The sequence below is a fragment of the Condylura cristata genome, unplaced genomic scaffold, assembly GCF_000260355.1.
Source record: "Condylura cristata isolate star-nosed mole 26May11 unplaced genomic scaffold, ConCri1.0 scaffold00008, whole genome shotgun sequence".
In the NCBI taxonomy this organism is placed as follows: domain Eukaryota; kingdom Metazoa; phylum Chordata; class Mammalia; order Eulipotyphla; family Talpidae; genus Condylura; species Condylura cristata.
In genome coordinates, this window is record NW_004567109.1 from 20,883,606 (window position 1) to 20,900,022 (window position 16,417).

At 54.8% G+C, this 16,417-nt stretch overlaps 1 protein-coding gene across 1 annotated transcript; it reads right to left on the reverse strand.

Moving 5' to 3' along the window:
• Positions 1–8,177: 8,177 nt before the first annotated feature.
• NT5C1A (5'-nucleotidase, cytosolic IA) lies at positions 8,178–15,808 on the reverse strand. Its single transcript, XM_004679445.2, has 6 exons — positions 15,665–15,808; positions 14,435–14,602; positions 13,857–13,986; positions 12,316–12,438; positions 10,156–10,340; positions 8,178–8,779 (listed from the first exon to the last, which is right to left on the reverse strand). Exons 1-6 carry the CDS (start codon positions 15,806–15,808, stop codon positions 8,414–8,416), a joined length of 1,116 nt encoding a protein of 371 aa, XP_004679502.1. The 3' UTR covers positions 8,178–8,413.
• Between the last annotated feature and the right edge of the window lie 609 nt (positions 15,809–16,417).

A 16,417-nucleotide genomic window follows, 5' to 3' on the forward strand; every position in this document is an offset into this window, starting at 1 on the left:
GCTCATCACATCTCCTGGTATCCATGCTTATGGAGGCCTCTCCCTCGTGAGGCAGTGGGCCTTGTGTGACCAGTAAAATATGGTGGAAGGGGACATGTGTCACTTGTGAGGCTGGGTCATAAAGGACGCTTTATAGTAGCTTCTTCTCCTTGCTCTCTCTTGGATTCCTCTGAATTATCCATGTCATGAGGACTCAAGCACACGTGGCCAGGAACTGAGCTGCCTGCTCACAGCTCTGTGAAGGCGCCATCTTGGAAGCGGGTCCTCCAGCCCCAGTCAAGTCTTCGGATGTTCTCAGGCCCAGCTGGCAGCTCACTACAACCTCATGAGTCACTTGAGTAAGAATCATGAAGCCATGCAGCTAATCTGCCCCAGAGACCTCAGCTAAAACTGTTTTGAGCTGCTAATGTTGGAGTCACTTGTGCAGCAACAGGTCCCTGATACATCATAAGACTCCAATGTTTTTGTTTTCCGGTCCAAATAAAATACTGGTGATTCTTTGGTGATCTCGGGAGACATATGCAAGTTATTTCTCAACCTGTTCAGAAATGACATTGGCTACCAACACCTGGTCCATTCCTATCAGTCCCAAATGCAGTCATTCAATGATAAGCATGCTCAGTGACAGCATCCCGGGGTCGCCAGGGATGAAGCTGGAGATGATGCTATGGGTCGTGGGAGAAAGAGCCATAGACTTCAATGTTCGGGGAGGAAGCGGTGTGTCCTGTGATACACAGGAAGTCCAGTTAAGTAGCATTTGACGTGAGCCTTGACAGGACCTCAGCACATGGAGGTGGAGGGGAGTGCAGAAGAATGGGGGAGGGGACAGAACAGTGTAGGGGTGATGGTCCTAGGCTGAGTGGGTTGTGGAGGGGGCAAAGGCGCAGAAGAAGGGTTCTGTGAGGGCCGAAGCTGGAGTCCTGAGGCACCTTCCCCCTCATCTCACAGGCTTCCTTATGTCCTTTCTTCCTCCCATGCTGTCCCCTGACCCTGGGTGGTTGCAGATGGGAACAGTGAGTCCACACCAAGAGCACAGCGGGGGGAAATTGCCTCCTGCTGCTGCAGCATCTGCCCTCAGGGTGTGGGGGTGTCTGCGGGGAGACACAGGCACCTGTGGAGGGAACTGGTTGCAGGGTGTTCACGACATGAGCCCGCTAGCATTCCTTAAAGGGCTCAGAAGCCAGTTTGTCCATTCAGTTGTGGGGAGTGAGGGGGCGGTGGGAAACAAGACAACTGAAGTTTATTTTAAACATCTTCTATTTATTTGGATGACTTTCAAGAAGCAGAGCCCACATTGTAAAACTAAGTATAGGACGAGCATGAAGAAGGCAGGGATCCGTGTGGCAGGGCGTGAGCACCTTCTCACAGGGCTCTCCTGACGAGCTGGGGGTGGGGGGGAGGGGGATAGCGGGGGTGCGGGTCGGCTGATAGTAGATCCCAGAGTAGCAGCCCTGGGACGGCGGAGCAGGCTTGCCCCCGGGCTGGGGGTCACAGAGATGAAGACGCACATGCTGCTAACTTGGAGGCACTTAGGACGGTTTGCCATGGAGAGCAGCCCAGTGAATCAGTTTCTAAGAAAGACCAGGAAGGTTCTCCCATGTTCACAAGAGAGCGGTGGGGCGGTCGCCAAGCAGATGGCACACACGTGGGCTTCCGACAGGTACACACGGCCGCCCTGTGCCTGGGCTTTATTCTAAATCGCGCTCTAAACTGGGAACACTGAGATGCTTCTAAGTAGAAACCAGAAGTGAAGGATGTGTATGTTAATAAAGAAGCCTGTATGGACACAGTTTAAAACGCGCCAGGGGTGAAGCAGGCTATCGCTAGGGTCTCTTAAAGACCCCAAACTCTGGGAGTCCAAATATAATGGCCTTAGAGTCTTAGTTACTTGTTTCTGAAAAACCCAATTTACTGACCCTGGGCCAGAGGGTGCAAACTGGAAACTTGAGGGCTGAATTTAGCCTACAAGCGTGTTTTATCTGGCTTGAAATGTGTTTTCTGAAATCAAAATAGTTGCCAACACTTCAAAAGCCAGGTTTCTGGCTTCTCTTGAGAAATGGGGTGGAGGATGTAGCAACACCAGCGGCCTTTCCACGGCCAGACACAGGGCGTGCTTTCTCCACTCCATTCAAGGCCCTGGCTCATCCTCTTATTTGTTTCCTGCTTAGCCCTTGGAGACATCGAGCCAGCCTTTAGGGACCTGGTTATTTCCTGCTTGGTGACAAATACAAGTTTAGCCTTGAGGCCTTTGCCCCAGTTCCGTGGCAGACCCATCTAACGGTTGGCTCACGAAGGCATATTCAGACCAAGAGTGTGTGTGTGGGGGGGGTCATTGGCCCCACTCTGCAGTCTTACAAGGGGCCTCTCTCTTTGCAAAGATGGTTAACTGAAACATTGCCAGCTATATTTCACGTTCATAAATTGAATTCCAAAGGCCTCAGGGGAGGCGATCCAGTGGGGAGATACTTTCCAATCAAAGCCAAGGGTGAATCACTTCTGGACCAGATTAGAACACACCAGCAGAGGAAGGAATCCCAGGCTCAGCTGGGCTGGTCAAGAGGACAGGGAAGAGGGCAGTTGTCTAAGCCAAGGCCACAGGATGGCTGGGACAACTGTGTACAGTTGGCAGCGTTTGCAGGTGCCTAGGAGGCACCACTCACATCAGTGGCACGAATGGTTCCATGTTGACTTGTGCAGTGCACAGTCTGCCCAAGTGTTCATGCTGGCGCTGGAACCATCAGAAGGAGGAAACAAAGGGACGTCGCAGGGCCCTCCCTGGTGGCGCAACAGGTTAAAGCGCAGCACTCTGAAGTATCTCAGCCACTGAAGCATGAGTTCGATTTCCGGCCAGGGAGGTGACCCACACGTGCAGCAGACCTCTACTATCTCGCCTGCTGCTCCCTTCAGCAGTACTTCATCAATCTGCCTGTTCTACTCCCCACTCTCTCTGGTGAATCCTATCACTGCCCCTGCACCTCTGGCCTGTACCCCAGTTCTTTATGCATAAATAAATAAATCTTTAAAAACAAACAGAAAAAAAACAAAAGGGGATGTCCCAGATTCTACCACTTCCTTCCCAAGGCTGCAGGGGATAGAAGTGGAAGGCAGAGAGATGGTTAACAGCCAAGACCTTGTTGCTCAGAGGCTGGAAGTTGGCGAGACAGATAAGGGGCCTGGCCTCAGCTGTTCCAATGCTGCACACGGGCAAATGCCCATGAAGTGATGGGAATAGTCAGAAGCAGCTCCAGGAAGCAGGGCTGGTCACCAGTCGGTACACGGAGCCCAGGACCCTCATATAACAGCGATAATCATCCTGTACACACATACACACTCGTGCACACACTGTCAGTAAGCTAGCTGGCCCTTTTTACACACCCACAGAAGCAAGCATGCACACATGCAGCTTTTATCTGCTGCTACACTCATGAATGTCCATAAAAATCACAGTAGTTGTTGGTAAAAACAATCGATTTGTCGCACAGATACATTTGACATTTTCAGAGCACCTAAAGCCCTTTATGGTTAAGCTGCCTGCGAGAGTCCAGCACAGCACCAAGTGACATAGAACAAAGTAAATTAGAACAAAGTAAATAGTACTTAAGGGGCGGAGTGGGGGGGTGGTGCGCGCCAGGAGCGCCCCCAGCTGAGAGCTGGCCTATAGTGCCACCTACCGGTGAGAAGGGCGTTTGCACTTTGCTGCTGTGAAACCAGCTGCCTCCCCAGCGTCTCCCAGGGGACAGCCCCTGGGATCCCTCTCCCTCTTTGCACAAGGCCACATCCTCAGAATCATGCTACAGCATCAGAGCATGCACACCAGGGACTTGCATGCCACCCAGAAAGCAATGTCCAGCACCAACCAGATTTCATTTCTCATGCCAACTCCAAAACACTCACTGGTCACTGCTGCCCAGAACACTGGGTTGTGAGGGGTCTGAGGCCAAGAATGGGCTGAACAGAAAAGTAACACAATGGACCAGCAATAGCAGTGGGGGAAGAAGGGCTGCTTTGGTGCTTGTCATTCTTGCAGGGGTCCCTGGCAGCTTGTTAAATCTCTAAATCTGCAGATTCTTCTTGATCCATGACGAGGGTGCATGATTAGTGTTTGTCGCTCACACTCTGATACCGAACGACAGTGGCCATGCCCAAGCTTCCTGGAGTTTTAGCTCCCACTTCAGTAACCACTGAACCAGTTCAAATTTTGGCTGGAGCCCTCTTTTCGAGGAACTTGTACTTGCTCCCACAGAGAGTATGTGGGTGACTTGTTGGATGTGAAGCTTAAGTCAACACTGGGCATGTCATGAAGAGTATTAGCGAAGGCCCACCATCTACAGCACTGGTCACCCCCATGAGAGCCATGCCACACTGAGCCACTGAGGACAATAGAACCACACTGAGGGTGGGGGGAGCGGCCCCCTGGACTCAGTCTCGACAGGGGTCCTGCTCCTGCCTCCCTCCCGTCAGCTTGGAAGGATGCACTCAAGCCAAGTGGCGTGTCAGCTACATTTCAAATTACAAAAGGTCATCCAAAAATAAAACTTGAAATCCTAACTGCTCAGACTGGTTCTTACCCAGTGCCTGCCATCCTCTGTGCCCTAATGATGCCCACAGGTGTTTACAGGGCTCCCCCATGCCACCCCTGGGCAGCGCAGCAGCCTCTGCTTCTGCCTCCTTGTGCTGAGGTGGGTGTGAACTGAGCCCAGAGGTCAGCAAGCTCTGTTAACAGCCAGATTAGTATTTTGAGCTCTGCAGTCTCTTGCTGAAACAGTGCCACTCTCTGATTGTCTTGCAAAAGCAGTCACAGGCATATATATGTACGCCACTGGGCATTAACCCAACATGGGGGACTTCAAACTGGGATCCAGTGAAGTCAAGGGGGCGCTCTGGAGGTGATTCAGGGCTCTGCAAATGTTTGGCACTACTTTAAATTCTTAGTGAATTAAAAAGTTATAGCAAAATGATGCAGCCTCTCAAGTGTGTTAGAGCGTTTTAGCAAGCCGGGGGTCAACATGCTAAGGGAGCTTCTCTTGCCACTTCTGTGCATATGCACAGGCCGGAGAGCAAAAAGGGTTAAGAGTGTGGGTCCCAGCAGCAGACACCCGCTGAGTGTCTCTGAGCTGGTGGCAAGTTATTTACCTTCTAACCCACCATGACCGGGGCACCGAGCGCAGAGTGGACACTGCCCACTGCCGGTGTGGTCGCTTTTGGCACGATCATGGAAAGATGGAAGGGCCCTCGGGGGCACAGGCCAGCACTCTTCACCAGCTCTTACAGGCAGGTATTTTAGCGTTTAAACCACCAATCTGGCCGTGCTGGGGGACATGAGTTGACTAGCTTTGCAGTGCTGGATTCGGCTTAAATTTGAACTTTTTGCTGGTTTTGATTTCTTCTGGTGTATCCAGCTGCTTCCCCACCATCCTGATTGGGCTCTCGGAAGGGGAGGAGGCTGATTTGTAGTCATCTGAGCAGTCCTAGTGTGTGGAAACAGGGCTTCTGTTTTTCTGCTAAGTGGCCATTTCCACTGGGCCTGGAACTGTTGGCAAGCATCTCCTAGGCTGCCTTCTGCAGGCCTTAATGGGGGGGCCAGGCTTTCAGCTACAGGGCCCAGGGGTTCAGGAGCTGCACCCCTCACCCCAGAGCTACAGTCCACAGGGGGCCCGGGGCTTTGGTGTTCACCCTACCTTTTAATTTGCCTGGTGAGGAAAATAAACAATGCTGCCTGAGTCCTTTAAACTATCAGAAGATGTGACTGGCTATAGTCTAAGTCACCCCCAGAATGACTGGCCGTTTTCTCCAGGCTCGAGGTGCTCATTGATGGTTTGAATAATATAATTTGGGTCCTCTTGTCTCTCATTGCCCAGGGCTGTCCGTGTCTCTTAATGGTGGCCCCATGAAGCTCACTTTCCGAGCTTCACTGCACCTTATCTTTCCGCAGTGGCATTCTATGTTCTGTTTCCCAAGAGACTGGAAGAATCATCGGTGTTTACCACTAGGCCTGGGAGCAGGACCTCTGGCAGAGCCCCTGGGGTTTATCTTAATGAGGTGACATCTGGCGCTGCTCTCACAGCTAGGTGTGTGCTGTGCGGCTCCAGCCTGCCTCAGCTGTGCCCAGCTTTATAGGTTTTTTAAGGCAACCTGCTGGCTGACTCAGCAGGGTGATTCTGTCCTGGGAGGCAGCGGGCAGGGTCTGCTCTGGATCAGCCAAGAGTCAAGGTGCCTCGGGGTGAACACCCTCTCTCACTTCCTCTCAAGTTAGTTTTCTTGAGCTTGTTTGTAGGCCTCAGTATCTGTGGCTGGGCTTGGGCACTGGCAGGGGCAGGGCCTCACCACCAGGGCTTCTGCCCCCTGTTGGTCAGAGATATACGGACTGCAAATTGTGCACAGAAAATGACCTTGTGCAAAGGCATCCCAAGACTGTGTCCAGATGAGACAGTGCCGCATCCGCCCAGCACTGAGCACAGCTTTGCCCTTCCCCCCAAACCCCAAACCCTCGGGTGCCTTAACACAACAATGGAAGCCCAGCCCGCCCTGCCTCTGCCCCAAGCTGCTGCCCACTAGGAAGAGGACTCCTGTCACTTTCGTTCCCCTTCTGGGATTATCTGCCACTCCTTGTCCTAGATTGCCCAGCTCCTGTACCCAGGCAGACCCTGGGCTGAGTCCTAAAAAGACAACATCAGGCCCCAAGTTGCCCTTCACCCCCTTTTCTGGCTCCCATGGTCGCTCCAGCTCTCCTGCACACACCCCCAGAGCTCTGTCTTGAACGGGGTGCCTTTGGCTTTCTTCACAAAGTGCTGCTCACAGCTAGGGTTCCCGGCCTGGAGCTGGGGGTCCGTGCCACACACAGGTCACAGGTGTCCCCTCAGCCCTCTGGTTCTTCCTGAGGAAGCCCCCCCCACCCCTGCCCGTGCTGCCCCAGTGTGAGCTGGTCAGCCGAGGAGGAGGCAGCGGCGGGCGCATTAGGCAGTGAGAGTTCTCTGGAAGCGGTGACAAAGCTGCAGGCCCTCTGGCAAAGGCAGGAGGTTCACAGAGCACCACACCTGGAGGCCTTGCACAGCATGTGCTGACAGGAGAGCGCACCCCTCCAGGAACAGTCCAATGGGGAGAACTCTGCTCGAGGACATGTCAGCTCCTTCTTCACTGATGGGTGACTGTCCCCAACTAGGCGCCCCACCTTCAAAGGTCACCCTAGGCAGGCCTTCCCTCCAGCTCAGCCTCGGCAACCTCCCTGCTGCAGTCACTGGGCCTTCTGCCACTGCGTTTGGCTAAAAGCAAAAGCAAAGGTCCAGAAAGTTTCTCCCGGAGAGCACCTGCAGCACCCCCTGCTGGCTGGGGAAGAGACTGCATGCAGGTTTGGGCCCTCCTCTCTTTCAAACTCTGCACCTGGCAGATGAGCTCCGAGGACTCAGATTCCAGCATCACAGGGAGCAAATAGACCACCTTGTCCTGTGGTTTCCAAACATGTAACGTTAAAGGCAGGCTGCTGTGGCGAGTGTGCACTTTGCCCGTCTGACAAAGGCCTCTGGGCTCAGGAGTGGAGGGTGTGAAACTGGGTCAGCCCAGAGGAAGGACCGTCCTTTCATAACTCAGGCTCCCCGAGACATCCTTTGGTGACCACAGTCTCTGACGCTTCTTCAGAGAGGGCGTGCTTCCTCAATGGAGCTGCTTGGACTGCAGGAGAATCTGAATGCCGCCTTTTGAGCTGGGGAACTGACACCCATGAAGAGGAGGGACATACTCAAAGTTATGCAGTCAATTCCAGGCCAGGCAGCCTTGGGCCTGCCCAGTGGCACAAGTGCCACAGTGCAGCACTATGACGCTCCCCACGGCAAGGGCAGCATGAGCTCGATCCCTGGCAGGGGAGATCTCCGCTTGGCAGACCTCTCTGGTCTTGCCTGCTCTCCCCTCGGCAGTGTATTTCAGTAGATCTGCCTGTTCTGCTCCCCACTCTGTCTCTGGTAAAGCCTCTTACCACCTGCACCTCTGGCCTGTACCCCAATTATTGTATGCATGAATAAATAAATCTTTAAAATAAGAAAGAAAGAAAGAAGGAAGGAAGGAACCAGATAGCTAGATCCCTTCTCTCACAGCAGTGCTCTTTGAGAGAGACTGAGCTAGTTTTCACCCCAAACCTCCTTGGGGGCGTCCTGGCTTGTTGGACCTTCCTCTCCTCAGTCCCATACCCTACCCCGAAGCCCAGCTATTCTGCAGTCTTACCTTCCTAGGCAGCACCCTGGCACAGCATTTGTCCAAAAAGGCGGACAGGTGAGGACCCTGGCCTGGCTGCAGCCTTCCTACGGCGCCTCGCTTGGGGCGGAGGGGAGACATACAGAGGGCAGAGTGCCAGGAACTAGGGGGGGCGCTCCGGGCCACAGCGCAGTGTCTGGAGCAACATGGGCCAGTAAAGCTGGCGGCTCAGCTACTGGGCAGACGGGGCCTGCTTCGCAGCTGCAGCCCGCCGGGGTGTCTGTGCCACCCCGTAAGGCACGTGGGCAGCCACGGTGCCCATCTCCTGAGCCCCAGCGACATGGAACATCTGGTCATCAAAGAAGATGTGTGGGCGGATCTTCTCAAGGAGGGGGCCCTTGGGTGCGCCCGCGAGGAACAGGGCCTCATCTGTCTCCAGGCCCCAGCTCCGCAGGGTCTTGAGAGCCCGGGCCCCAGAACTGGCTGCGCTGCGTGCTGTCACCAAGTAGGTGCGGATCGGACACTCCAGGCGCAGGCCCTTGGAGTAGAACTTCTTCTGCAACCTCCCCAGCGCCTCCAGAAAGCCCTTTAAAGGGCCCTGTGAGAAGACAAGGGAACACGGTGAGCTTGTCCCTCTCCCAAGCATGGGCCCCTCTGCAGCTCGGCTCCTGCCTCAGGCGCCAGGCCTGCTGTCTGGGTGGGAAGCTGCTCAGGAGCTCCTCTCCCAGCTCGGCCCTGCCTGCTCGGCCACCGTGCGCACACCTCGGTGTGTCCACCCAGGCCGTCCGTCCACGTGCCCCATCTGTGAGGTCTGCCCTGCAGCCACACCAGTGGGCCTCTGTGCTCAACAGCACGGCAGGTGTGACAGATCACTCACTATGGCATGAGCCTCCCAGTCGGGATGGACTCCAGCTGTAAGCAGCTGGGCCACACAGCCAACCTGTAACTGCCAGACACGGAGCCTGCTCCTCAGGCACATGGTGGCCAGGGTGTCACGTCCAGCTCTCTGGGGTCAGGAAAAGGATTTACTTTCCACAGTGTCCAGAAAAACAAAGCTTGATATGAATAAAGAAGCAGGTGCTGGGAGGCAGTCTTGGAGACCCCGTGCATGCGGGGCGACCTGGAGCAGGCCGGCCTCCTAGGCCTCTGCCCACCTCTTAGAGGGCAAACTGTCCTGCCCCGGACTCGAATCAGTGGGAGCCAAGGAGAATGGAAGCAAAATGGTTACTCAGAGGCCACACAGCAGCCTGCTCTGTTCTTGGGGGAGAGGCTTTGGGATTTTGAGCCCCCAGATTTGTGTTAAAAGCACAAATATGAAAGCTTCCAGGAAGGCGGGGGTCCTGACAACTGTATTCCCAGGGAATCTCCACCAAGATCTGGAGCCTAGTCTGTTCTCAAAGAGACTCCAGGCAGTGGGAGAGGAGGCCCCTGAGCCCCTGGCGGAGAGGGGGTGGGAGGCGCTGGGAAGGGCTAGCGAGAGCCAAAGCAGAGGGGCTGCCCAGTTCCCTGCTCCGAGGGGTGCTGCCGTCCAGGTGTTTTCTTCCAGGTAGGGAAATGGGCTTCTTGGGGGGATGGTGCTTACTCAGACATGGGACAATCTCAGAGAAGGACACAGGGTTCCAGAGAGAGGGTGAGGCCACAGAGAGGGGTGGAGACTTTAGAGAAGAGGAGACCTCAGAAAGGAGCTGCAAAGAGAGGGTAGGGGCTCCGGAGAGGAGCTAGTGAGAGAATCGGGGTTCCAAGGGGTGATGGCACTGCAGAGGAGGGGTTGGAGTTCCACAAAGCAGTAGAAGCTGGTGGAGGGGGGTCAGGGGTCAGGTGAGAAGGATGAGGGGTGGAGGCTTCGTCAGGGAGCCTGGCTGGATCTGGGCTGAGCCTGGGGTTTCGTCCTGGGCTGGGGGTTCAAGCCAATAGCATCCTGCAAAGGCAACCTCCTGCACCCACTTAGGGGGTTCTGGGAAGCATGTGAAGCACCTGGGCCAGAGGCTTGTTCTCGTGCGCCTTCTCATGCTCGAAGAACCGGTCCAGCCCATGGGCCTTGACGATGCGCTCAGACTCGTCTGAGAAGAGCACAGCGTCTCCGTCGAAGGCCACGCGCAGCTGACTCTGGGACACAGCCACGTCCCTGCTGGGGCTGAAGATGGTGGCGGCTGCGATCCCTGTGCAAAAAGAGGCCAGTGTCAGCCTTCACTGGGGCTAGTGCCAGCAGCTGACCCCCTGACCGCGGCCTTAGAGGGTTGCCCTCTATCTGCCTGACCCAGGCCCAGGAGAGGTGCAGAGGGTTAATATTTAAAATCTGGCCCTAGACCAGACAAAAACTTTTTGCTCTAGCAGGTCTGCCAGGCCCTGACCTATTCCAGGGTTACCTTCTTAGTTATTATTTGTGGAGAATCCCAGGGGGAACAGAAGGGCCCTCAGAGGACTCGGGGTAGAAATTATGTGTCAATCAGCATGGGGCAGTTTCAAAAGCTCAGTACCTAATAGATCAAGGGATTGTGATTTCTGGCTGGAAGGAAGGGTCCTCCAGGCCACTACTTTCCTGCCAGGGGGTCCTCACAGGCCCTGTCGTAGACCTTCGGGGTGGTTGGGAAGGAACTCTAACTCTGGTTTGGTCTCAGTTACTCTCTTGCTGTTGATTCCAAAAAGTCCTGCACATTTTCTGGGTCAAGTAAAATGAAGGGTGTTTCAGCTCTGTCTGGGACTGAGCTCCCAGCTATAGTCTGGGGTGGGATGGGGTGGGGTAGGTGCCCCCAGTCTAACACCACCATGGCCCCCGGGTGTGTGAAGGGCAGCCTGGTCACTCAGGGCTCCTTGAGAAAATGTGGGTCCCCCGGAGTAGCAACAAAAACTACATCTGACTATTTGCACAGATTCTCTGTACCCCTGGGATTCTCCAGGGGGTCCAGGATGCCCCATCGAGGCCCCAGGCTCCAGGTCTGAGCTATGGTAGCCCACAGAGTTCAACACTAGTAGGCTGGAGCCCTGGGCGACTGGCTCAGCCCCTTCCCTCTTCTCCATGTCTCCAAAGGCTGCTTCTACCCTGCTCTTTGGGGATCTTGGTTCCCGGGGCTGGGCATTGGCAGAGTTTGGGAGGAGTGAGTGGTGCCAGCCTCAGCGCCCAAGGATGCTACCAGCAGGACCAGGCCTAGGCATGAGGTTGGCCCCTTTTCAGCTCTGCCAGTGCCAGAGCTCAGATGAGCCAGAACGTCCCACCCCGGCCACAACCCTCCCTCCTGACCATCTCCTGCTCCCTAGCCTGAGCTCACACCACAGACGTAGAAAGGCACACCTGCAGGCAGGTGCCGAGACCCAACCAGAGGGCGTGACATCTGTCTAGGGAAACGGCTTCTGCTTCCTTGTTAAAGGGAAGCTCTTGGAGCCCCCAGGCAGCTCAGGGGAATGAGGCATTGTGGGAAAGAGGCCAGGCTTCCAGGCAGGAGACAGCATGAAAGAGGAAGAGAAAAGTGAATATATAAGTCTGTGTTAGTGTTCAGTCTGAGGGGCCTGCTTGGGCAGTTGGGCAATCCTGCCTTCCCTGTGGGCCTGTTTCTCTCAGGTGCAGTAGCAATAAACATCCTGTCAAGAGGCCTGAGATTTCCCATGCCACCCAGCACTGCCCCTTGAAAGCAACATGTGGAAGGGAATTCTCTTTGTTGGTATTTGCCATTGGGTTTTCTAACCTTGCGCCAGCAGTAGCCAGCCCAGCTGCTGGAAACGCTGGGCATTTTGCAGACCCCACTGCTTAGGTTGGAGAGGCCCCTCCCTACTGATGCCAGGAAGGGCAGAGGCATGGTCACCCAAGAATCAGAACTCCTATTGACCTGCAGGATCTTAGAAGAGGTAGCTTTCAGGGCTGGAAGGAGGGTTTCCATGACAACAAAAGGCTGGGTGAAGCTGATGGGTAAAAGCATTCTAATACTGCAGAGCAGGGGGTGGGAAGTGAAAGAGATGGCAATAAGTGGAATAGGTGGGGCCTTGTTCTCAGAGTTGACAGGACATAGGAAGTAAGGAAAGTATTGCACAGCCTCACCTTCCAGTTACCATGGCAACCCCAGTACCTGCTCAGAACCCGAGGGCCAGGCCTCCCACTCTTTTACCAGATTCCCCATATCTTCTCTCCCCAGCTGGACTCACCTTCATCAATGGCTTCTCGTACTTTTTCTGAGTCAGCCGACAAGTAGAGGTTGGTGTGATAGGCCTTGAGGTAGCAGATGGGGCTATTCCCACCTGTCATGCAGAACCTCTCGATGAACAGGTCTGGGAAGGAGGCAGAGAGGACCCAGTTAAGGCCAAGGTCAATGCTCAGGGTCTCAGAGTGGTCTCTCTGCGTGCAATCTTGTTTGGAGTGGTGGCCGGGCAGGCGAGGATTCTCTGTGTGATTTTAGTCAGCACACTGCCTCCCACCTTCCCATGAAACGGGGATAATCTTACCTCTGTAGAGATTTTGCCTGGCTCACAGTAACCTCCTCTTGTCAGGGACCCATGGTACTCTAAGAAGGACTGACCCTCTTGGTCACAGCTGACTGGTAGGGGCCAACATCGGCCCATCAGATTCTCCTCAGGGTTGATGGTCGCCCAGTACCGAGTCTGTGTGTGTTGTGTGACCTTCCTCAGAGCAGCTACTGCTCTGAGACTGATAGCCAGCACTTTACCACTCCACAGCTGAGGGTGATGGCTGGCAGGGCAGGGGTACCGCAGGACCCATACCAGAACCACAAGTGGGGTCCCGCCAGATTACTAGGTTCCTGTGTCTTAGCTGGTTAAATATTTTGAAACTCACCCCTGCTCTTAACAATTTGAAGCCAAGTTTTAAAATGTCAACTGGACTTTTGGCTACTTAAAATAAGAAAATATAAACTCAACGATTTTGGCCAGGGCCTCGTTGGTGGCAAAGGGGTTAAGATGCAGCACTATAAAGCTACCCACAGTCACTGCAAAATGAGTTTGACCCTGGGCAGGGAGGTGACCCACATGGCGCAGCAGACCTCTCCTGACCTGCCTGTTGCTCCACTCAACAGTGGTTTCAGTCTATGTGCTGTTCTGCTCCCCACTCTGTCTCTGGTGAATCCTCTCACCCCCACCCCCCACCTCTGGTCTACACCCCAGTTCTTGTATGCATAAAATGAATATTTTTTTTAAAAAAATAAAGGTTTTGGCCATATTCAGGAAATGCAGAGAAACCTAGTTTGGGGAGAGGAGGAGTAAGAGGGAGGGAAAAGGAAAGGAATAGATTTGCCAAAGAAACAGAAATAAGACTCATTTGGCTGAGAAAGAAAAAGGCCAGGAGAGGATTCTAGAGCTTGGATTCAGGCCTTTGTAGACCCAATGTTACTTCCTGTCCTGTGACTCCATGAGACTTCCCTGTATCTGACAAGGAATTATTCTCTGCAGCTTAAGCTTATATGATTTGTACAAGTCAAATGTTTAAACACCTAGGGATTTTTAAATCCAGTTTGATGGTCCAGCTGTTGGTAGCTTAAAATCAGCCAGGGAGAGAATATTAACACCTTGAAAATAGCAGTGTGACAATCAGGCTCTTTTTGTGTTGTTTTGTTTTGCAAGGGTCATTCTAGCAGCCTAGTGCTGGGCTTGGGGTTCCTATACCCTACCCCTGCAGAGATGTGGGGCTGTCCCGCTGTCTGGTAGGGTGTCCCTCGCCACCCCTTCCTGCTCACCATAGTGGTTGATGCTGTTGATGAGACGGACACCCACTTGAGCATGGTTGTTTGTCATGAGGACGATGTCGAAGAGGTCCTCGCTGTCGGGGTACAGCTCCCGCAGCCTCTTGTTCACGGCCTCAAGCGCCTGGTGGGAGAGGGGGCCTCCCGCTCAGACCCTCCAGGGACTGACACCTGGAGCTAGTAGCCATGGTCAGGAGAAGGGGTGAGCTGGGATCCAGTGGGGGTGGTGTGGGGTGGGGGGGTTTGGGGGTAAAGGGGTGGGGTAGGGAGGGTGGGGCCCGACAGTGACCACCTCCTCCCGGGACACTGAGGGGGCACCTCACAGAAAGGGTGAATGGGGGCCAAACCCAGCCGGTGGTCATCCACCAAGCCGGCACCCTGGCACGGGCTGTGCTCGCTCAGGGCACGGGGCGGCCCCTTCTCTCACAACGTCGCTGTCCTCTTGCCAGCCGAGCTCCTGGGTGGCGTCTGCCCCGAGAGGACACTGTTCCCTCCTCGGACTCCCATGGGAGTGCTCTTCTGCTCATGCCCACCGAGGTACCTCATGGGCAAGCGGTGCCCCTGCCCCTCACCTTCACAAAGGGGAAGGCGGGCCCGGGGCTGAAGGGCTCGTTCTCGTGCTCCAGCTGGTAGCGCACATATTCTTCCACGCCCTGCTCGGTGTAGATCCGCTGCTCCTCGTCCATGCGGAACAAGGCGCGGGAGGACACAGCGATGGTCACTGCGTTCTGTGGCTTGGGCTGCAGAGGTGCAAGAGGACGGTGGTCAGTCCCTTTCCCCTGGGACAGGGCTTTTGGCAAGCCCCTCGGGAGTGGGGGACAGGGGTGGGGCTCACCCTTGGGCTGGGTCAGACTTAGGCCAGGACCCCCAACGGCAGGGCCCAGCTGGGGACAGAAGAGCACTATCGGATGGGAGGAGACCGCCATCAGCCAGCCATGTGGACACAGCAGAAAAGTGAAGACAGTGCACTTAGCCCAAGTACCACTGATGCTTCAGATAATGTCCAGATGGTTTCCATTAGAAAACCAGGACTACATGCCCTTAGGAAGGAACGGTTCCAGAAACACAATCATAAGAAAATCTGTGTCTGCTGTCTGATCTTTCTCCGGAGCGCCAGGCCCATATCTGACTGCCCCAGTTGCCTAACAGACACTCAAGTGCCCAGGGCTGAATTCCCGCCTCCCTCTCCACCCCAGACCTGGTCTCCCCTTCTTCATCTCAGTGCTCAGTCCAGCCACACACTCGCCCCCTCAGCCAGAGGCCCTGAAGTCCTCCCGTCTTCCGCTTCCTCCACAGGCCCCAGGAGCAGAGCAGTCACCCAAGCCTGCCAACACCAGGATGGGTCACGCCGTCCTGTCTGCCTGGCCTCTCCAGCCCAGCCAGGCTGCCGCCATCTCTCTCCTCCTGCCCCACCCCCGTCTGTCCTCCACGTAGTCCAGACACCTTTAAGTAACATCTTTCAGTGAGAAACGATATTTGCCATCACGAATTTAACATGAACGAGGAGCTCCAGTGTACGTCCCCGTGTCCAGAGTGCTTGTATACAGCAGGCGCTCAGAGGATGCTCTTGCAGTTGATGCAATTTCACAGGTAAGTAGGAGAGAAAGACAGTTAGTCAGAAACAAAGGGACTGAACCGAGTACTCAGACATGGGAGAGCAAAGTCTTAACTGCGGAGGTCTGGGGCAGTCACCAGAGCACAGAGGCTTGAGGGGAACCTAAGAGGAGGAGTGGGAGTGAAGGAAGACGTGAGGAGGTGAGCAGGCAGATGTGAGGCCGCAGAGTGGGGCAGCGCCCAGGCACCGTGAGGGTGTCCATGACCCCAACAGGAGGCAGCTGCTGGGTGGCAGAAGCCTTCTCTGGGGGTCCCCGGTGGTGGGGGGTGCTTGGCATTCCTCTGCCACACGCAGCAGCTGGCTGTATAATCCCCAGGGAGGATCCAAACATGGTGCCCAAGAGACGCACAGACACCCAGAGAGTCCCCCCCACGTCTCTTCGACCTGAGCAGTCCTGGGACGATGCTCCCTGTGCAAATGGGGCTTCCAGTTGAGGGCAAGGCTTGTTCACAAACGGACCTTGGGTTCTGGTCTGCTGTTGATAGCCCCAAGGGCCAGGAACTCGACCCCACTGCTCTCTGGAGTCAGGTCTGGGTTCAGTGAGTTGACAACAATGAGTGATTACTGTGTGACAGGCACTGTGCCGGGGACATGGCAGGAGACAAGGCAGGTTGGACCCCAAGCCCCACGGAGCTCACACTCTCTTCTCCAGGTAGAGAGCTGAGCCATCCCATTGTAGAGCACTGGCCAGCCAAACCATCTGGCATCGTAGAGATGCCCAGCACTGTCCATGTGGCCATATGTCCACTCTTTCATGTGGATAGTGAGCCCAAAGGACTAGATTTTTAATTGTATTCCATTTAAATTGCTTTAAGTAGCTATGTACGGTGAGTGGCCAGTGACACTTTCACCCTCATCATAGAATAAAGACCAGAGTTCCCCAAGTCCATGAGGCAGATCTAAGCTTGCATTCGACATTTAACTCAACCTAGATGGTGGA

Coding starts and splice junctions, on each gene's coding strand:
- NT5C1A (XM_004679445.2), bottom strand. CDS start 15,808: ATGTTTGGATCCTCCCTGGGGATTATACAGCCAGCTGCTGCGTGTGGC. Junction 10,341..12,315: donor ACGAGAAGCCATTGATGAAG/GTGAGTCCAGCT, acceptor CTTTTTGCACAG/GGATCGCAGCCGCCACCATC. Junction 8,780..10,155: donor AGAACAAGCCTCTGGCCCAG/GTGCTTCACATG, acceptor GTCTTCTCACAG/GGCCCTTTAAAGGGCTTTCT.